We start from the raw sequence: 22382 nt of genomic DNA on the forward strand, positions 1-22382 counted from the left end.
AGTTGTGGAATTCACACTTTCAGAATAGTCATAACATCTTAGTGAAATAATCTTCTTGAAGTTAACTTAGAAATATTTAAGAATTGATTGTTTCGATTTATCTCCAAAATCTTATCTCTGCATCTCAAGATGGAGATTGCAAGTTGCTGACTTTGTCACTATCAACTAGAACTCACAGGGGATGGCTCCACTGCCCCTCCCGTTCGGGCCCACAGCTGCAAGAGGACATCAAGGTTCTCTACCTTTTCTTGGCTGTAGGACAGAGCCCACCTCCTTCCCTTGTAGGCCTATGGACCTGTGCATCATCTCTCGTGCACATTGTCTTAACTACAATTTATTTTTTTCTTGAGCATTGCTGTCCTGGGTAGAATCTTAGATGACACAATTTTATTCCAACCATTTCTGAAGCCTTGGTGCAGCAGGGTGATCAGCTATATGGATTAGGTGCTATCAAGGATCAAGAGCAAGTCCAATATTTTGACTATCTGCTGTGAGGAAGGCCCTGTGGAGCCCAGAAGATTCAGATATAAGTTGTGTTTCTAAGTGCTTACAATCAAGAAGGGGCCCCAAATCACCCCTACTTAATTGTCCCCATTAACAATATTGGACAACATTACGTCACTACGTGGGAGTGGGTATCTGGGAGGATTGAAGGAAATCAATTACTTTTTCTTTCTCTTTCCCGCTGCTATAAACGTGGAGCTAATCTATATGAATCCCGGGGAGAGAGGAGAGAACATTTAGTTGACTGTCCTGGAACACAGAGAACGAGATTAGAGAACTGAGATGGATGGTGGAGGGCTGGGGCCCAGAGCGGCTGTGACTCTCCACGGAGACTCCAAGCATTCCGCCGCTGCTCAGAGCGAGATGTCTGGGCAGCTTGGTTCCGTGATCTGGTCAATGTAAATGAATTTAAAGATGCGATGAGCTGTCTATGAATGGTGCTGCCTTTATTTGTTTTGCAGACTAATCCAAGCCACAGCAGCCACATACTTACTGCAAAGCCTTGGTAAATCCCTGAGTTCTGTGATACTCCTCCTGCATAGCAAGAAGGATGACTGGGCAGTTCCTGTGCCCGCACCACATGCAGCTTCCTGATAGTTCTGAGACGTTGAGTGGGCAAAGCCTTTCTTCCTTTTCTCAGTGCATCCATTTGACTTGGCTTATCCCCACAGCACCTACCACACACTGTTGGCTGTTTGAGCAGAACACGGCACAAGGGTTTCAATCTGTCTGCCTCTTCCCTTCTTTCTAACATCTCAAATTCAGAGATAGGAAAAGGCACCCTGGATTTTCGTGGCAACCCCATTTGGGTAAACAATCCTAAATCCCTTCTGCTCCCCACCCCTTTTCATTCAATTTTCTGGTTTCTTGATCCTTAGAAATAAGTAAACCAGTAGTTACTGGCATACTTTGAATTTGTCTTTGTACCCTTCTCCTGACAAATTCCAAAATGTCCACCTATGCTCCGTCAACTTGTCCAGGTGCTCAAGCCAGGTCTTAAGTATAGCAAAGCTACATTGGGAAGACCCCTGAGACTATCATTTGGGTACTGGATTGGCAATATTGCCAACCTAAAGAGAGCCTATAATTTCCAAAGTGTTATCATTTTTGCATGGCATAGTGATAACACACAGCTACTTGGAAAAATACTCATGATCCAATTTGTCTTTAAGAGTGAGGCAAAGAGAGCATTACTAAACCCATTTTATAAATGGGAAACTGAGATCACAGGAAGACCATAAACTTGTTCAAACCCACACCAAAAATAGATGCAAAGCCCCAATAGAGCCTAAATTGATGGTTCCCCATAATTTTGTCATCCAAAACTTCTTTAAGCAAACCTATCCCTGCCATAGATCAAATGTTTGAATTCATTTCATTTTCCTCCCAAAGAACTCTACATACATGAATGATTAACCCTTATGTCTGCCTTTGACTAATTACTGTCACATAAACTTACCAACCAATGATTTCCATGAGGACACCCATTACTGAACCAAGTTGCTGTGAGTCTAGGCAGCAGCAGTGAAAAGTGATAGTTCCATTTGCTTGGGCAGGCTTTTCCTCTGGGCAACACACCCTTCTCCTTCAGCTTTCTGAAATATTGACCATCACCCCTAGAAACCATCACTCCCTTCTGAACACCCAGGGACCCTAGATCAGGACCCACTGCCTTGTTAACTCCAGAGCAGCCATTCTCAAATGTGTGCATCGGAATCACCCACAGGGCTTGTTAAAACACAGCCCCCTGCTCCCACACCTCTGGAGTTTGGGGTCCGGAGGTCTCAGGTGGGGCCAAGGATTGGCATTCTTGGCAAGTTTCCAGGTGATGCTGAGGATGCTGGCCTGGGGGCCACACTTTGAGAACCACTTGGAGTTCCAGTTGCTGCCCCAGGTCTCTGGCTCTTTGATTCTCCCTCTTGATCTTTATCAGAAATACCCAAGGAGCTGTGTTCTCTCCCCCTTAGCCGGGGAGTGAGCGGCTGGTGAGAGAAGGCAGGTCCTGCTTCAGGCACAGCTGTCAGAGCTGCCACCAACACCAGGCCCCTCCCCTGTGCTGGCCCCTCTCCTCAATGGATTAAAGTGCCCCAAGATCTATTTTCTGCTTTTACCGGGCCCCCGATGAAGATATGAGGTTAGAGTGCAGAGCAGGGCTCCAGGAGGCCTGGGATCTTTTCCTGAGAGAGCAGGGTTTATGCACACAGCTGACCCAGGCTAGCTGTAACCGACTCTGAGGTGAGAATGTGAATTCTCTTGTGAGAAACGATTATCTTCCTCTAGGGGAGAATGTGATGAGTGCATGAGTGAATTTACAAAGAATTTTAATTTGACTTTTTTTTTTAATTTAGAAATTAAAATTCCTTGTCGATCTGAAATGTCAATGTCCCTTAGATACAAAATGTTGCTGTTTGACACTCCCAGGGTTGGCAGCAGCAGAGTCCTCTATGCGTTTTCCAAAAACTGAACTTGGGGTGGAGGGTGCATTGTGGCCTCTGCTGGCCCTCAGGGGAGGAGGCTAAACCCACATTCTTCAGAGCCCAGAATAAGCCAGTGTCTGTGGCAGGGCCACGGCAGGGTGGCTGTCCACAGTGCGACCTCAAGCCAATGCAACATGTAGCTTGCCTTGAGCCCTGAGGAGAATAGCATGTGGTAAAATGCAGTGTGTCGACCCCTTTGGCTTCCTCCTGAGTCCTTGCTGAATGGACTTAGCTTCTCCCACCTTGTGTTAGAAGGTTCCAGAAGACTTTTGTGCCCCTGGCAACGGAGCTGGGCTGTATGAATCATTTCACGGGGGAGCTGTTAACACCAAGAAGTGATGAATTATAGCTTGACAAGCTAAGATACAGGAAACAGGAAATGCAATGTTTCTTAGAACAATGAATAAACTCCCTTAGAAAGTGAAGAGCCTCAGGGACAAGAGAACCAGATAAATTCCTCCTAAGTCTTAAGCCCAATTACAACCAATTGAGTTTGCATGTAAGCGATATCTCAAGATGCAGTCATAGTGTTCCCTTAGGGGTGCTTCTTAAGGAAAAGGAGGTGCTGTTCTTTTCAACCACTTAACCAGGCCACACTGAGATCGATTCCTCTTCTGGGTCAGAAATGACTAAACCATAGCAGCACATAACACCTACTTCGGTGAACACCAGCGTGTAGGATGCAGGTGAAGACCTATCAGTTCAGACTGTGAGATTCACCAGGGCCCACTGGACTCCAAGCAGATGTGTAGGATCTGGTTGCCTAGGGAAACGGGAGTTGCTTTCAGAACTCCATCAATACGAATCGCAGCTGTGATCAAATGCAGGAAAAGGCGAGCCTCCTTACTAAGGATGGTGACCAGACCCAAATGGGAGAAAACGCAAGATCATCGCAGTAGAACCGCACATTTCTCCAGATGATGTCTCAGAGCCACTGAGTGGCGACAAAAGGAGGGAAGGGGCAGGGGCATTTGAAATGGCAGATTTTGCGAAGAAGCCCATTGGAAGAGTGAAAGCAGCCAAGAGAGACTGGTGTTAGAGCAATAGGAAAAGTGATATTCAAGCAACACATTTAATTTTTTTCTATAAGAAGGGAAGCCTCTTAATCTGTTCAAAGTATGAGAAGGGGCTAGTCCAGTACACTTGGCACAAGGCAAACAGCTGGGACTATTCTGCATGTTCCTTTGGATAACATTGTCAATGCTGGAGCGAGACAGGCGGGGTTTAGAGAGAGTGTGCTTAGTACCTTCCAAGCAGTGTCCTCGATAGAGGGTAACACAGTCCACCAGCCACCAGGACTCCGAAGGAGATGGCTTACTGTCCAGCACACCCTTTTGAAAATTGTTCAAATTTAGTATGATCTTCCAAGTTTTTTTCTGGCCAAAATTTGGGAGAATATTTCATTGCCTGCAGCTTAATGGTGGACACCTGTGGGAGGAATATTAGAACTGTGGGTCCACTTGTTCAGACTTACACACAAAGATACTCAGTGCAATTCTATAATCTCTGATCAACCTCATCACTTATCATGAAAAGTGCTGTTTGTAGCTCCTGGTGGAGATTGTTCCAGGGGATCAGAAAAACTAATAAAAAAAAATGGAGAATTCTGCCGAATGATGGTCTACTTCTGTGCTGAGTCAAGAGGCCTGGGTAAATGATCAGGAGGGGGAGCTGTGAGATCGTAGGAAAACCAGGGCAAGGTGGAGAGATGGAGGCTGGTGTCCCATCAGGTCATCAAGAGCAGCTGTGTGCGGTGACTGACCGGTGCCTGTGCCACTGCTTGTTAATGTCTTGGACACACACCTTGAAAGAAGTCAGGTTGTCAGAGGGCCTAGGCTTCTAGCCCGAACAGTGGGACCCAGGGCAAGTCAACCAATTTCTGTGGGCCTCAGTTTCCCCACTCTGGTCAGGGTTGGAGTTGTGTTTCATTATCTCCAAGGTCCCTTCCAGCCCTCAAAGTCTGATTCCGTGCTTCTCAAATCAACACTCTCAGTTGCATGTTCCTACCAACGAGCCACACACCACATCCAAGGTACCCATCCCTTCTTACGATATGGGACCCCTTCCCACAGACCACAGCTTCCACCCAGTCTTTTGCAGTCAAGGGCAGAACAAAGTCAAAGAGGGTGTTACTTACCCCAGCCTCCCCCTGCCCCTCAAACCGGAGCGTGACTCCTGTCCCAGCTTCCCATAGGCCCCTGTACTTCCTCAGGAACCCGAATGCCCTGTCGCCACCGTGTTTTCTTCCTGTCGCCTCTGCCTGTGCTGCTCCTCCTGTTTTAGGCCGAAATCCCACCTTCCTCTGTGTCCTGTGGCTTTAGGGAAGCTGTGTCCTCCAGGCCTTTCCTCCTCCATTGCTTGTGGCCTGTAAGGCGCCCACGTCCATACTGTGCACAGCTCGGCCAGCGCACCAGCCAACACTGAGAAATGCTCAGAGCCCCTGAGCTGCCCCGCTCACGTCTGCGTCTTTCTGTTTCAGCGCTGAGAGGTCCAGCTGTGTTCCATGAGCAAAGAAAGAATTCGGACAGTGACCAGGTAACTGCCTGCCAACTGCCCTCTTCCTGAACTTAGACTCCAGGGCTGGGTCTCTGAATGCTCGGCCTCGCCTAGAGCAGGTAGAATTTCTCCAAGAAACTCAGCCCGTTTGCCAGCGCCCTGCCCGCATGCCATATGGAATCTTCCTGTTATGAACGGAAAACTGGAAATGGGGTCAGCTACATCAGCTTTAAAAATGTTACTTTTTAGCTTAAAAAAATGCCCCAGCCTTTCTGACCTGGGGGTCACTGCAAGGCTGCAGCAGAAGTCAGAGACTTTACAGTAGGAGTCAGAGTTGGTTCGCGGCTGCTGTGCCTGTGACTACAGCCCTGTCTCAGCAACAATCAGGTGTTTTTAAGGCAGCTCAGTGGTGAGGTCGGGCTGTGGACACAGACCTTATTTGCAGTTACTTAAGGCAAAGAGCACTGAGTTTATTTCTGTTTCTGGGTTTTGTGGCATTTGGGGGAGAAATTTGTGTATATTCTGCACCTTCATAGCACATCTCTGCCACCTGAACTTATGGATAATACAAGTACAACTTAGCAAGCGCCAGCGCTCTGCAGGGAAGGAACTGCCGGGAGGTGTCTCCTGGGGTCTCTGAGCCCCAGCCTGGCCGCTGGTCTGGGTGGAGAAAGGAGCCGAGCTGTGACCGCTCAAAGGTGCTCGTGACAGGCGGTGGTCCCCACTCTCTGGAGAGGAACCAGGCTTTGTTTTTGTTTAAAATCAGAACTCAAGTTGTCTCCAGACGCCTCTCAGGGGCCAGATAGGAGATCCAATGTAGTGGGATTAACAACTAAGGGCTAGAAGTCAGAGCCGAGGCCCAGTGTGGCCCTGCCACAGCCCGCCCCACCCCACAGACAGCCGTCACCAAGGGCTCAGCAAATTGTCTGTTCCTAAGTGTCCTTCCAACTCAGGAGGGGCCTCAGAGAGAAGCCGGGTGGCTAACAGGAGGAGGGCATCTGTTGTCATGGTGATGGACTCAGATTAGGTGCCAACTCTAACCCTGGTGAATGTTGTGGCCGGTTTCCAAGGCAGTGGAAGAGTGCAGGGTTCACTATAATAGAAGCAGCACAGCTTCATTCATATTTATTAACATGTACCTGCCTGGCCTTTCACTGTGTAGCCCTGATGGGGACTCAAGCTTTTTACCTCTTTATCTTTCATCCTGAAATCCATTAAAGAGACTTTTGTAAGTGTTTCTGCGTGAAAAGGTAGACCAGGGCTATTTGCATGTTCCATGTGTCATAGAAAGACTGCTCTCCCCTTTGAGGAAGCTCAGGTTTCTTCTGCAGTTAGAACCAGGCGGCGGGGCCCTGTGTGGTGGTGACAGTGTGTTCTGCTTGTGCCTGCAGACAGAAGACGCCCTGCAGCGCAAGGTCAGAAGCAGGCCCGACCGCGCCCACTCGGCTACTATGCACATACTCCAGGGTAAGGCTGCGCGAAGCCATACTGGTAGACCAGGTGCCCGCTCAGGGCTGGGCCATTCTGCCAGAGCCCTTTGTCTCTGCACAGTTGCTAAGACCTCATGTAAAGTGTCCCCTGACATTGGAAACTGATACTTTTGAGAAGTCACCTAGTCACTCTAGGTCAGTGGTTCTCAACCTTGGCTGCACATTAGAATCACCTGGGAATCTTTTTAAAATCCTGATTTCTGGGCCTCATCCTCTGGAAATTCTGTTTCTTTGTTACTAATGTTGTGGCCCCACCCCATAACAAAGAAACAGAATTTCCGGAGGATGAGGCCCAGAAATCAGGATTTTAAAAAGACTCCCAGGTGATTCTAATGTGCAGCCAAAGTTGAGAAAAAAAAATTTTGAGAGTCAAATTTTTTAAACTTAAACTATATAGGTAGGTACATTGTTATTAACTTAATTAGGGTACTCCTAAGGCTTAGGAAGAGCCACACTCAAGGGGCCAAAGAGCCGCATGTGGCTGAGAGCCGCAGTTTGCCGACCACAGCTCTAGGCCATTTAAACAATCAAATGGGGAAGCCGTATAATGGCTAGGAAGGTCTCACACTTGTGTTCTAATCTTAGCTGTGCCACTTCTGAGTACATAGGGAATGTTAACATACGTACATCAAATTCCTTTACAATGTGTCTACCCTTTAGCCCAGTAGGAAGTTTCTAGTGCAGGCATACCTCAGCGATATTTCAGGTGGGGTTCCAGACCGCCACAGTCAAGCAATAAAGTAAGTGAGTTGTAATCTTTTTGGTGGTGGAAGGTCTTTCCTTCAATTTGTAAAAATGCAACATCTGTGAAGTGCAATAAGCAAAGCACAATAAAATGTGTATGCCTGTATTTTATCCAGAGAAAATAATCGGACACGCAGAGATTGATGTACAATGGTGTTCACTGTGGAATTACTTCAGATAGTGAGACATGGCAAACGGTGAACTGTATAACAATGAAGGAGGTGCTGAATAAATTACTCATCAGCCATATGATTAAATACTGCGCAGCCACCACAAAGAAGGCTTTAAAAGGATAATGATTTAAGGAGAAAAGGTCTACAAGATGATGTTTAGTGAAAAACAAAAAACAAAACTACATTTGTAATCCAGTTCAGGGAAGAAAAACCATATGCATGAGCTGTATTTACAGTCAGATTCTGTGGTGGGGAAGTATAGCCCTAACAATAAATATAAATAATTAAAAATGACACCCAGTTGTTAATCTAAGATTCTAAGTGGGGAGTTTCCATCTCTCACATCAAGGGCTTTGCAGGTAGAGCTTCGACGAGCCTGGCCTGCTGCCACAATTAGACATCTCTGCTGGGTGAAGATTGCTAGATCAGACACGGCCTGGCCTAGTAGGATGGAAATAACAGAACAGTGGGCTTGAGGCTTGTCTGTAAATATCTCACCTTCTAAATGTGCCAAGTTGAGAGTAAAGTTGTAAAGTTTTAAGGAATCTTAGCTTACAGTTCAGCATTATAGCAACACTTGGAGGAGGCTAGATTCTCCTCCAAGTTTGTCCACAGGAAGTAAGTCAGGGCCTAACTGGCAAGGGAACATGGGGTAGCTTAGGGCTCTGTTAGTGACCTTTCTCACCCTCCAAATAATCATAAACTGCTTGTTGGATAAATTCCATTGTCAAGATCTCTCTGTTTAATTAGATAACTGTTTTAAGTGAATCTTTTTCTTTTACAACTGACCTGGACATTTAAATTAACAGCACACTGATAAGTATAAAAGCCTTAAGAATATATAATTATAAGAATAGGTCATGGCCTGGCTGGCATGGTTCAGTGGTTGAGCGTTGACCTATAAACCAGGAGGTCACGGTTCAATTCCCAGTCAGGGCACTTGCCTGAGTTTCGGGCTTGATCCCCAGTCTGGGGCATGCAGGAAGCAGCCAATCAATGATTCTCTCTCATCATTGATGTTTCTATCTCTCTCTCCCTATCCCTTCCTCTCTGAAATCAATAAATATACATATATATTTAAAAAAAAATAGGTAACATTTTCTGCAGGCTCAGCCTGTACCAGCATACACACAGGATGTGCATCCAAAGGTTGTAGCTTAGGGTCAGCAAGCAATGTAGACCCCATGTACTACTTGCTTACAGAATCACCAAACTGCACATTTAAAAAAAAAATCCTTACAAAGCAAGTTTCTCTAACTTTTCTGTTTGCCTGACTCACTATTTGTCTTTCTTTGGAAGTGGCTAGTTTTTGTTGCTAATCCATGTGAAATAATGATGATTGCATTAAAAAATTATTGGGATGGTAGAGCACCAGATGACACAATGTTTGGTTACAAATGCAACAAATCGAAAATAACATGGCATTGGAGAGCTGATCCTTTTCCTTCCCTCCCCCCACTTAGCCTCCACAGCAGAGAGGTCCCTTCCCGCTGCTCAGATGAAGCTGAAAAGAGCCCGACTTGCAGATGATCTCAACGAAAAAATTGCTCTCCGGCCGGGGCCGCTGGAGCTGGTGGAGAAGAACATACTCCCTGTGGATTCTACTGTGAAAGAGGCCATCAAAGGTAGTAGAACAGGCATGCTTTCCCTGTGCCCTAGGATCGGGGGGAGCTGTGGCCCTGACATGCTGGGCCCGGGGGTGAGGGCCATGGGATGCTGTCCAGAATGTTCCCCATAACCGGAGGTGCTGAGAGTGGGGAACAAATTCCCATCCACTTACCCTCCAAGGTCAGGTAGACATAGATGAATGTTGTTCTAGGTGAGCAGGTTGAGAACCTGACATGATGTAATCCTCAAAACATCTTCTCTACAAGGTTCCATCATAGCCATCTTTGGCCTCCTCTTGTAGAGGAAAGTGGACCAGTAGAGTGGGAAGGGCACTGGACTCCAATGAGAAGGCCTGGATTCTAAGCCCAGTTTGCCTGCTGTGTGTTGGGGTTTCCCTAAGTTACCTCACCTCTCTCAGATGAAGACCACAATTCCTGCCCCACTCCTAGGCCCTTGGAGCAAAGTTCAGGTCATATAAGCATGTGAAAACTCTTTGACAACCCTCACATGTGCCAAAAAAATTGAAGTGCAAATACTTAAGGAGGAGACACAAATATTAATTCTATCATAAACTGTATAAAATCATTTTGTAGATTTTTTTGAACCATTTAGAGCAAATGGACCCAAATAGCCTGAGGATACTGAACCCATTCATAGAGGTGTTGGGGTGAAACTTGGGAAAACTAGAAGGAAGAAAGGAGCATTTACCATGAAAAGTTAGAGAAATTTACTTTCTTCCAATTATGTCCACAAAGAGCTCTAAGGATTAAATGTTTAATAAGCAATACACATTTAAATGTTTCCACACTTCGTCAAAAGTATGTATAAAGACATTTTATCAGACACAAAGCCTATTATTAAACTTACTAGAGGCCCAGTGTGCAGGATTCGTGCACTGGTGGGAGGCATGGCCTGTAGGATCAGTCCACAGTGGGAGTGCCGCTCATCCCAGTCAGCTGAGCGGCGCTCCCACTGTGGTAGTGCACTGACCACCGGGGAAAGCTCCTGCGTTGAGCATCTACCCCCAGGTGGTCAGTGTGTGTCATAACAACTGGTTGACCAGTCGTTTTGGTCATTCTGCCATTTGGCCGCTGGGCTTTTATTATATAGGATCATTAAGTGTGTTATTCACATTCTAAAATCTTGCTCTCACCCAGCCATTCAAAGGCCACATGAATTTTTTATTTGGAACCTGTTAATATGAAAATATCAATTCTGGGAGAGACAATATGCAAACCTGTCAGTACCCCTAAACATACCATTGTGATTTACCATCATCTATACTCGCTCCCTTCATGCTAATTATCCTGTGCCTTTGAATTTGGACTAGCCCACTTAACCACACACTCTCTCCATCTTTACTCTGATAAGGTCTAGGAAATGTTCTCCAACAGGCATCTCTTATCATTTCTTTGAACATTCTATTCCATGCATGCAAACTTATTATTGATTTTTATATGACAGGCAAAAGATCTCATTTTAACTTGCATTCTTTGGTTTATGGTGAGATTATATTTTTCTACGTGATTTTGTGTCATTATCAATTCATGGTTACTCCTCTTTTTTTCTACCAGGCATTTTCTTCCCTTACTGCTATGTAAAAGCTATTTATATAGTAGCGGGAAATGCTAATCTTCCATCTGTCATAGATATTGCACATCCTCTACCAGTGTGTCCTTGGTGTGTGTGTGTGTGTGTGTGTGTGTGTGTATTTTACCTATAGCAATTTTCAATTTCTATATAGTTAGATTTATTAATCTTTTCCTTTATGGTTTCTGAATGTATTTATTGAAAACATTTTAGCTCAAGAATATAGTTATTGTCTTCTAACATTTATATACTTTATTTTTATATTTCAATCCTTAGTGCATATGAAATTATTTTAAGTGCATGGTTTAAGAGAAAGATCTAACTTTAGTTTTACACAGTTTTATTGATATATTTTACAATTTGCTTTAGTATCTGTCTTCACAAGTTTCTTTACCTTGGTCTGATCTTTCTCATTTTTCTTGGCTACTCTCACAAGTATATGCTGGGTGCAATTTACAATCAGTTTATCACATGCCAACTTCAGTCTTGTTAGAATTTTATTTGGGACTACAGTAAATTAATAGATTAACTTATGGTGAATTCATATGTTTAAAATATATTAATTCTGAAGCAAAAATACAGTCTCTCTCTACCTACTCAAGTCTTCTTTTATTTTCCTAAATATTTTTCTTTAAGTAAAGTCAATTATTTCTGACATATGAGAAACCTATTGATTTTGCATATTTATTTTATAACTTTGAAGATTTTCTTAATAGTTTGAATAGTTTCTCAATTTACTTTAGATTGTCTAGTAGACAATCACATTTTTTCTGCCTTGATGCACTGGTTGCTACTTGAAAAGCAACATTCTGTTTTTATTAATATATTATATAATTAATATAATTGTTAAAATTATGTACAGAATATTTATAACATAAATTATATATAATTTTTGTTTTATTTAGAAATTATATATAGTGTATTTTATTGTATATAAAATGGCTACAGAATATATAGATGCATATCATATGTAAAATTATATGTATGATCATATAAAGCACATATAATTTATATTACTCTATATTGTACAAAAATATTTTATTATATAATTTAATAATTATTAATATAGTATATAGTAGAAAATTATTATTACTTCTGCATTGCCAGTGTTTCAATAGCAGTATTACACTGGTACATATATGTTATGCTTTTTATTATGTTGTTGATAACATTTTAGTTTGTTTCTATCATAAATGGGAGACTTTAGTGTATATGGTAATTTAAACAGATGGACTAGATAAGATTGCCTTTTTATTCACTTATTTCTTAATATTTATGGAGCATCTTCTTTGTGTCAGACACAATCCTAAGTGCTTGGGATATCTCAGTAAACAAAACATACAGACTTCTGCTCTAACAGCTTATAGTCTAGTGGGGGAGACATAGACAATAAACCAAAACAAGAAATATTTATATAACACAATAAAAGATAATAAATGCTGCAAAAAAAAATAGAAGTAGTGCAGGGTACAAAGAATTAAGAGTGCCCGATAGAGGGTGGTTGGGGAGATGGAGGGTGTATAAAACAAGAAGAGGGCTAAGGCGAGGTCCTCGTGCAATATTTGGGATAGAGGCAGTGATTCTCTGAAGAGTAAAGAGAGGAATGGCTACAGAAAGAGGTGGAGGATTTAGTGTGACCTAATCCAAGGAAAGCGATGGGAACTGAGCACCTGTTATCAACCAGGTATCAGCCTCGTTAGTGGTACCCTTCAATGCTCCTGTGAGCAAGGTGATGTCATCAGATGAAATGTCATAAAGAGAGGGAGTTGCTCCAAGACCAGCTGCAGAGACAACACTTTGAATAGCACTTCTCATGGTGATGATGGTCCAGCCCACCTACCTTTCTGTCACTTCTCACGATCAGATCATCTCCCGATAAAGCGGTGACTCGGGGTTGAGGTTTGCTGTGTATCGTTCTCCTGGTGTCTGTGTCCCCACTTCCCCCCTCCACGTGCCTTTCCGGATGTGTTTACATTTTCCAGCTCTCTCTGCAGCTGTGTTTCTGTGTTTCTGCCAAGCTCTGAGCGAAATGTTCGGTCACTGTCTCACTCCCTCCAGGTTTTATTAAAGGCCAACTATTCTCCAACCCTAAGATAAAATCATCTAGAACCTTTCCCAACAGAGAACCAGTTCTCGCTCTGGGATCTGTCTTCTCACTCCCCGTTTTCAACCCCTCTTGCAGTCCGCTGAATGACGGCAGCGAGTCTTCCCCAACACTTTCCTCTGCTTTATGGAGCCAGCTAGCAACCCCGCTTCCGGCCTGCAAGTGTATCTTCTGAGTCAGGTAGAATTTCACAGGTCCCAGCGGGAGGAAAGGCAGGCTTGCCTGATGAGAATGACATGAGGAAGAGGAATAGGGAGCTTGCTGATTTGACTTCCACAGGAGGAGGGGCCACATCTCAGAGCATACACCTGACTCCCTGCTTTTCTTTCAGAGAAAACCACTAACAGCCACCCTCTCTCGGGCCAGAATACTGAATACCACAAATATGATGTTACGTAGGGGTGATGGTTTCCAAGAACAGAAATTATATGCTGGATTTTAGCGTGGCCTTGTTCAGCTTATGCGTGGTCATTGTTACTCAGCTGATAAAGCGGTGACTCGGGCTTGAGGTTTGCTGTGTATCGTTCTCCTGGCGTCTGTGTCCCCACTTCCCCCCACCACGTGCCTTTCTGGATGTGTTTACATTTTCCAGCTCTCTCTGCAGCTGTGTTTCTGTGTTTCTGCCAAGCTCTGAGCAAAATGCTCGGTCACTGTCTCACTCCCTCCAGGTTTTATTAAAGGCCAACTATTCTCCAACCCTAAGATAAAATCATCTAGAACCTATCCCAACAGAGAACCAGTTCTCGCTCTGGGATCTGTCTTCTCACTCCCCGTTTTCAACCCCTCTTGCAGTCCGCTGAATGACGGCAGCGAGTCTTCCCCAACACTTTCCTCTGCTTTATGGAGCCAGCTAGCAACCCCGCTTCCGGCCTGCAAGTGTATCTTCTGAGTCAGGTAGAATTTCACAGGTCCCAGCGGGAGGAAAGGCAGGCTTGCCTGATGAGAATGACATGAGGAAGAGGAATAGGGAGCTTGCTGATTTGACTTCCACAGGAGGAGGGGCCACATCTCAGAGCATACACCTGACTCCCTGCTTTTCTTTCAGAGAAAACCACTAACAGCCACCCTCTCTCTGGCCAGAATACTGAATACCACAAATATGATGTTACGTGGGGGTGATGGTTTCTGAGAACAGAAGTTATATGCTGGATTTTAGCATGGCCTTGTTCAGCTTATGCGTGGTCATTGTTACTCAGGGATCCCTCAGATTTGAGTGCCCGGGGGGCTTACTCCAAGCTTGTTAATTCTCTCTCTAGTCATCTGAGTATTTTCCTCACGTGACAGGAGCATGCCTTAGCTACCAAGAAAGCTGTTGATTGTCCAGAGGCCTGGTTTCTGCTTGAGTGAAACAGAAGCCCAGCTGGCTTTCCCAGCTGTCCCAAGGACAGAAGGGCCCTGGTGCTCTGCTTCAATAGACAAGCGCCTCCTCCCCAAGGGCTCTCACCTTGTCCTTGGACCAAGCCAGGCTTCCCGCCTGAATGCCTGATCAGCTTTTCAGCTTCTTCTTTAAAAAGCAAACCCATGGTTCAGAATATACAACCTCATTATCCAAGGTTGATGAGTTTGTTTGTTTTTTATTACCATATCCCTTTAACTCAGGAAGCAACACTTCTGGTCCACAGGGCTGGTCCAGAAATCACCCATTCACACTGTCACGTACATTTCTAAAGGACCCTATGGTAGTCTTCACTCACCTGTGTCCCCAAGGCTCAGGCTTCATAGTAAAACAAAATGAAAAATCATATTTACTAAGTATCCAGTTATCCGAGACTCTGGAAGTCTTGACACTCTCTTATCATTCACTTGAAAGGCAAATAGACAATAAGACAGATAGACAGTCATTTGCTTTGGCATAAAAAGGAAAGGTTTGCTTTAGGATATCTTTCTCATGGATAAACTCTATCATTCCATAATTAGAAATAATTATTAAAGGGCAAATTATTTGGGGGGGGGGGGCGGTGAGAAACACACTGAGCCCAGCCGGTGTGGCTCAATGGTTAAGCATTGACCTATGAACCAGGCTGATCAGCTTTTCAGCTTCTTCTTTAAAAAGCAAACCCATGGTTCAGAATATACAGCCTCATTATCCAAGGTTGATGAGTTTTGTTTTTTGTTTTTTATCACCATATCCCTTTAACTCAGGAAGCAACACTCTGGTCCACAGGGCTGGTCCAGAAATCACCCATTCACACTGTCACGTACATTTCTAAAGGACCCTATGGTAGTCTTCACTCACCTGTGTCCCCAAGGCTCAGGCTTCATAGTAAAACAAAATGAAAAATCATATTTACTAAGTATCCAGTTATCCGAGACTCTGGAAGTCTTGACACTCTCTTATCATTCACTTGAAAGGCAAATAGACAATAAGACAGATAGACAGTCATTTGCTTTGGCATAAAAAGGAAAGGTTTGCTTTAGGATATCTTTCTCATGGACAAACTCTATCATTCCATAATGAGAAATAATTTTTAAAGGGCAAATTATTTTTTGGGGGGGGTGGGCCGTGAGAAACACACTGAGCCCAGCCGGTGTGGCTCACTGGTTAAGCATTGACCTATGAACCAAGAGGTCACAGTTCGATTCCTGGTCATCCACAGAGTCTGTCTCTCTCATCATTGATGTTTCTATACCTCTCTCCCTCTCCCTTCCTCTCTCTGAAATCAATTAAAAAACATATTTTTTTTAAAAAAGAAAGAAACACACTGAGACACACATGAAAAAGACTCTTTTGAGGAAGATTCTGGAAAAAGGGTGGGAAGGTAGAATCAGGGACCAGTAGCTATGGCAGGGGGGTAGGGGTGGGAGTGGCAAAAAGGACAGTTACCTGGCACTGAGAGAAGGCGGCTGTCCTGGTGTTGGCCTTTGCCGCCCACTGAAGTGACCACAGGCCTCCTTGAAAGTGGGCAGGGGATGCCCTGCAGCTGGGGGGAGGTTTCTAGAAGAGAGAGGTGTGGAAGGGTGGGGTCCTGAGCAGGGGAAGGAGAGACAGTGCTAACTGTCTCTATATGATCTCTATTCTCCTGGTGATCTCGGTCTCTAGAGAATTAGTCCCGAGAGCTCAGTCAAGTGCTTGAAAGCAAGTTAACTGTTTGTCCCAATCCATGTAGCCCTGGGATCAGTATATGTCTGGAGACCTCTTGGCAAATTTGTAGCCAGGAATCTGAGGGAAGGAAGCCTTATTCCTTCAAACATCCACTGACTCTATTTCCATAGTAAAGGCACCCGATCCCCTTCCAGAGCGAGAGGTGGTCTGTCTTTGCTGGGCAATGTACTGTGCTCCGTCTTCTGCAGCCGTGGTATCTCCAGTATTGAAATAGCTCAGGCAAGAGCCACATTGAAACCCTATCTACCTCCGAGTCACAGCCTGCTCCCTGGGGAAATGGATTTGGCTTGAGCCCCTTCCAGGAGGAGGTTAGGAGATGGCCTGTCGGGAATTAAAATAGCTCCAGCAGTGCCTGCTCAGCTTGCAAGTAGATAAGAAGCTGGGCCCATTTTCACATTCCACTGCGTGGTCTCAGCCCTCCGTGTGGGCCCAGCAGAAAGGTAACTAGGACTCCCATTATCTCACTCTAATCTTGGGATTTTAAATGTTTATGCCGAGGAAAGTACAACTGACTCATTCATCTAATCACTTCCAAGAGGGGGAGGGAGAGCTCAGAGTCACCAGGCCAAGATCCCCAGGGGCCAGCGCCCAGAGCCAGCCCGAGGGCATAGCTGGGGGATGATATCAGGGCTTCCCAAAGCAGGTCCTTGTCATCGCGGGCCCCAAGTGTGTCCAGGGACAAGAGCCAGTGCACAGCACTCGGGAGCTGGGCAGGGGGGAGGCTGGCGCGGAGGCCCAGGGCCACGGCACGAAGCTGATAGACTTGGTTGTTCCTGAGGCGGCCAGATAAGCCGACCTCTGTCCCGCTCCACAGGAGTCTGGCCTGGCCTGACCAGGAAGGAGAGGGGTGAAGTGACACCCCTTCCTGCGACACCCTGCTCCGGGGAAGGCCTGGTTCTGCCTTCCCAGCCTGACCATCCACTCAGACACACCAGTTCTCCCTGGAGCTACGCTGACCCCTTGCCAAGCTGACCACAGGGACACCGCCTCCTGGGTGGTCTCTCTTGTTTCGATGATAGTAAACTTGAGACAAGAGAGACGCCTCACAGAAACAACACCAACAATAACAACAACTAGAAACTACTGAGCACTTGCAGGGACGATGCAAATAACGCACAATGTGCTTTACACATGCTGTGTCATTTTCATCCTCAAAACCCTGAGAGGTAGCGATTGTTATTATTCCCATTTTATAGATGGGGATACGGAGGCTCTGCCAGGTCAAATAACCGCCAACTGTCTCTTTGCCACTGAAGTGGTAGAACCGAGAAACAAACCAAGTCTCTTTGACTGCAGAGCCCACTTCCTACGGACCACGCTGAGCCCCTCAGGGCGCAGCCGGCCCTGTGCTCTCGGCCCTTCCGCTGTCGAGGTTTTCTCCATCCGCAGAGTCTGAGCTGAGGGTGTAGTGTGAGGGCTCTGTGCCCTTTCTCTCGTGGTCTGCCCTGGCATCACCACTTCATCCACCTGTGGCTGAGGGTGGTGATGGGCAGGGGCCATGGCTGGTCTCCTGACCTGACAGCCCCTGAGTGGTCCTCACATGTCTGTCGGAATATTCCGAGCCGGCACATCGTGCTTTTTAGATACCAGACAGGAGCCATATTTTGGGCCCTGGCCTTCACCCTGGTTTTGCATCCGGGTGTACCTGCATGTGGTTGCGTGTGCTAACGGTGAATTCACTGGTGCAAGTGGAGGAACCTCTTTAGTGATCGCTGTCACTTGGTAAAGCAGACGCGTAGAAGCTGTGCCTCTCCAGGGACTGGTCCCCAAATAAGCCTCTCCCCTGGCTGGGGGAGTGTCTTCCTCCCCTTCCCACCGGACTCTGAGAATCTCCGCCCATCACTTCCCTTCCTCGCTCCCCTTTATTGCCGCTGCCCCCTTTCTGTGGCCTGTCCACAGCTGACAGTCATTTGGGCTCGGCTGAATCCTGCCTCCTCCAGGAGTCTTGGACTGCTCCCTCCTTCCTCTGCCCACCAGCATTCCCCAGTCTAGTCCCTGACATTTCCACTGTGTCCCGTGGCAACACAAGAATAACCTCCTTCGCATGCCTCGCCTTCTCCCCACCATAGTGTGTCTGGGAATGCTTCTCTCTCCCGATTTCTCCTGAAGTGGGAAGCCTGGAAATGAAGAGAGTAACTGAGGAATTGGGGGAAATGAGACAGGTGACTGACTCCTTTATTCCAAATGCTTGACTTCTAGACTTTTCCATGTCATTCTAGTGCAGTGGTTCCCAAACTTATTTGGCCTACCGCCCCCTTTCCAGAAAAAATATTACTCAGCCCCTGGAAATTAATTTTTTTTTAATTTTAATAGCAGTTACTCATCGCCCCCAAATGCACCTGTGGCCATCACCGCCCCCCTGGATCGCTGCAGCGCCCACCGGGGGGCGGTAGCGCCCACTTTGGGAATCACTGTTCTAGTGCCTCAATCTGAGGTCACCAAATGGTACATACAGTGGGGCCTTGACTTACGAGTGTCCCGACTAACGAGTTTTTCAAGATACGAGCCGACTCTTGGTTGATTTTTTGCTTTGAGTTGCGAGCTAAAATTCGGGTTATGAGCCAGCTTCAGATACCCCACTGCTAGTTTGTGCAGCAAATGTCACAGTGAACGCCACAACATCAGCCCAGCATCACGTGTCTCACTCGTTCACTTTTTGATTTGACATACAAGTCATTTGAGTTACAAGCTCCGTCACGGAACGAATTAAACTCATAAGTAAAGGCCCCACTGTATTAGAATGCAAAGGGCATGCTGATTGACTGGTAGCAACCCAGGGCCCCCTCCAGCCCTCCAGCCCTCTCTGAGACCAGGCCCAATGAAACCAGCATGAGCACCCTCCCCAGAACCTGGCGCCTTTTCGTTCTCACAATCAAGAAGTCACATTGGCCCCTCAAATCGCAAAAACTCAAGTACAACATGTTGTGGAATATGGAGATGTCCTCAGGCCAGGTGTGCAGGAGAGGAGAGACGCTGGCTGGGCCCCAGTCAGCGAGTCTCTAAACACTGGGACAGACTGGCCCTAGCAAGGTCCTCAAAACAGAGATGAGAAAATGTGCCCCCTACTCTGACTCACTGGCCCGTCACAGGGCCTAATGAAAGCCGATTGCTTTTGTTATTGCTGCACTATCAAGTGAATGACTGATACAAACTACTCTTCTTATCATCTGCTATCACTCCACTTGAAAAGTAAGGTTGACGGAGGCTAAGAAGAGAAACCATTCTCTCTCCCCCCTTTCTCAAAACATTTCTACCCACAGGGGACACTACTTGGACAACTTTGCAATTTGGCTAATTCCCTCAAAGTCTCTAATTCCACAAATATAAGTAGCATTTGCAATTTCCAAGAAAACATGGTTTCTAAAGTGAAGAAATGTCAAGAAGCTGATTCCCGGAGGCAAGTGGCAGGACCTTCCTGGAAAGAGCTCAGGCTAATGGGCCCCTGAGAAAGGAGTAGAAACATTTTCTCACATCACATGACAGTGACAAATACAGCTTCATGTGCAGAGTGCAGGGTTCGCTGGAAGAGACCAGGACGGGAATGCTCGGAGCTACTTCTGGGCTCTTAAAAGAGAGAGGGAGGTGTTTGAGACCAGAATTCTAAAGGGGGCAGTGGGCCCCTGAGCGCAAAGAAAAAGGTGACGTTTATCAAACACCCAATGACATACCCCTGTTCGGTGCAAATATGAGAAAATGATAGCATGTATTTATTTCAGGTGATACCTACAGATGTTTTATATTATTCTCTGTACTTGTCTATTATTTCAAATTTTTTATAGTTAAAAAAGTGCACTTTTGAAAATAAAAGTTGAAAAATCAAGGTTCCCATTAATACAATGGGATACTGTGCAGCTGATACAAAAACTGATTTCTAATGGAGGAAGACTTCTGTGCTCACAGGCAAGGGTCTCCAGGACACGTGTGAGGTGAGAAAGGCAAGTTTCAGAGCAGATGGTTCCCCCAGGCCTGTCTGGGTGACACGCGTTTTACATTTGTGCATGTACGTCTTGCTGTACGTATAGGATTAAATCTAGAAGCGGAGACGAGTTCTTCATAGAAAGTAGGATTAGTGTGGCCATTTCCTGCGGTGTGAATGTCAATGATAAGTAGAGCTTCCTTTTATAACCGTAGAAAAACAATAATGACTCTCCTGAAGGCTCCTCGACTCCCTGGGGCAGCATATGGGCCCCACTCCGTGCCGGGCCGGCAGGCCCCACAGGCCAGCGGCTGGGCTCCCACCTGCCCTGTCCTAGTCTGGCCTCTTTCCTGACTTGACCCTGGGATGTCTGAGTGAGGGGCCGTGACAGATGCCAGCCGTGGTGGCGATGACAAGCCCCAAGCCACATTTGTTCCATTACTTCCAGCCCCTCGCTGCCTTTCCCGTCTGCGGGTGAGAGCTCCTCTCCCTTATCTGCGCGGAGCAGGAGTCAAAAGTTCTCGGCAGCGCGATTGCAGAAGGCTGGGCTGGCAACTTCCAGATAAACCCGAATTCCTTTGGAAGAGCTGGCCCGGACTCGGGTCAGATGAGCGATGTGGCCCCGGCCCATTTCGCACTGTGCAGCTGGGTAGTAAACCAGATGAAACTGAGCAATTAGGGGACATACGGGACATGTAAGGGTGTCACTATAGTGCCGTCTGCTCTGATAGATCCTCTTCCCAGGCTAATGTACCTGTGCCCCGCAGAGACGTGTGGGCAGCGGAGGAGGCAGCTCTGCCTGTGTGAGCCCGTGAGATTTTCCAAAATAGACCCAGAGATATGAGGAGTCAAAATAAAATCCAAATAATAAACAAGGAAGGATCACCCCGACATTTCTGAGACACATTTATGCTTCAGTAAACGGATACGCACTAGTGGGGTGTGACACCCCAGGCCATTAGCTAATTCTGACATTCGGACTTTAAACTCAGTAGCTGTCCTAGCTCGTCCTGTTAGGAAGTTTGCTAAACATCTGTGCTGTGTTGTGCGTTACATTTGAAGAGGATGCAGATGGCACACTGTCGTCTCGGTCATGTCTCTCATTGTGAGACAGGAAGGTGGCATTCTCCCTGCTCACTCCAGTGGCCTCCTGCTGCATCCGGCGGGGTGGGAGGTGGGCCTTTTCTTTCCTTAAGCACCCCCCCCCAGTTCGGTTTCAAAAGATATGGGTTCCCACAGAAAATGTTCAGAAGTGGACAAACCTGAAAATAAGGTTTAACCAATAATGCAAGTCATTCTTCCCTGCCAAGCACATTGCTTTTATAAACACAAGTTCCCATCTGAGTCAATAGATGGAAATGAAACCATGTAGAAAGTACCTTCACCGTTACCTTGAACTGCACACAGCCCTAAAAGGGTGACGCTAGTCCTAATGGGGTGACGCACTGAGCAGGTGCAGCAAGCCCTGTGACGTGCCCACGCCTCTGACCAGTGTTGGGTTTCCCTGCCCCAGGGAACCAGGTGAACTTCTCCAAATCAGCAGATGCCTTTGCCTTCGACGAGGACAGCAGCAGCGACGGGCTTTCTCCAGATCACACTCGAAGCGAAGACCCCCAGGGCCCAGCGAGGTCCCCCCCAGACACCAAAGCTACGGAGACCCCTTTGGCAGGTCCTCCGGGGACAATCCAGGTAACAAACCGCTTCTTAGCCTGTCGTCTCTTCATAGTCCGGAAATAACACTGCCAGGCTGGGTCCCCTCCGAGGTCCAGAGACACGTCTGCATGGCGTGTCACTCCCGGGTCCAGGGCTCTGTGTGGTGGCGAAACCTCCAGAACACCTGGAGGAGAACCCAAGGTCTGTACCCTGGGACGTACTTTTTAAGCATCTACTCTGCCAAGTAGATACCTTTTATCCCTATTTTTACAAAGTAAAAATGAGGTTCTCTGCCATTAGATGACCCACCACAGTCGCCGGGACAGAATGTGCCAGAGCAGGACTGCTTTCAATGTCGCCTTTCCATGCACTGAGAAGCCACGAGGGGGCGCTGCGGTTACAAAACAGAGCGGCATGTTGGTTCTACCTGAGCAGGTTTCTACCTGCAGAACCGCTGCAAGGCCACTTCCAGCCCCAAACCAAGCACAGCACTGGCCTCTGGACAAATCCACAAACTCTTAACA

At 46.4% G+C, this 22382-nt stretch overlaps 1 protein-coding gene across 1 annotated transcript in view; it reads left to right on the forward strand.

Moving 5' to 3' along the window:
* Positions 1-786: 786 nt before the first annotated feature.
* MYOCD (myocardin) overlaps positions 787-22382 on the forward strand; it is a 50404-nt gene continuing 28808 nt past the window's right edge. The window contains 6 exon segments of the mRNA XM_014547008.1: positions 787-902; positions 966-1009; positions 5461-5516; positions 6869-6944; positions 9348-9509; positions 21719-21894. Of these exon segments, the coding sequence (XP_014402494.1) occupies positions 787-902; positions 966-1009; positions 5461-5516; positions 6869-6944; positions 9348-9509; positions 21719-21894 (630 nt within the window).

The sequence above is a fragment of the Myotis brandtii genome, unplaced genomic scaffold, assembly GCF_000412655.1.
Source record: "Myotis brandtii unplaced genomic scaffold, ASM41265v1 scaffold461, whole genome shotgun sequence".
In the NCBI taxonomy this organism is placed as follows: Eukaryota; Metazoa; Chordata; class Mammalia; order Chiroptera; family Vespertilionidae; genus Myotis; species Myotis brandtii.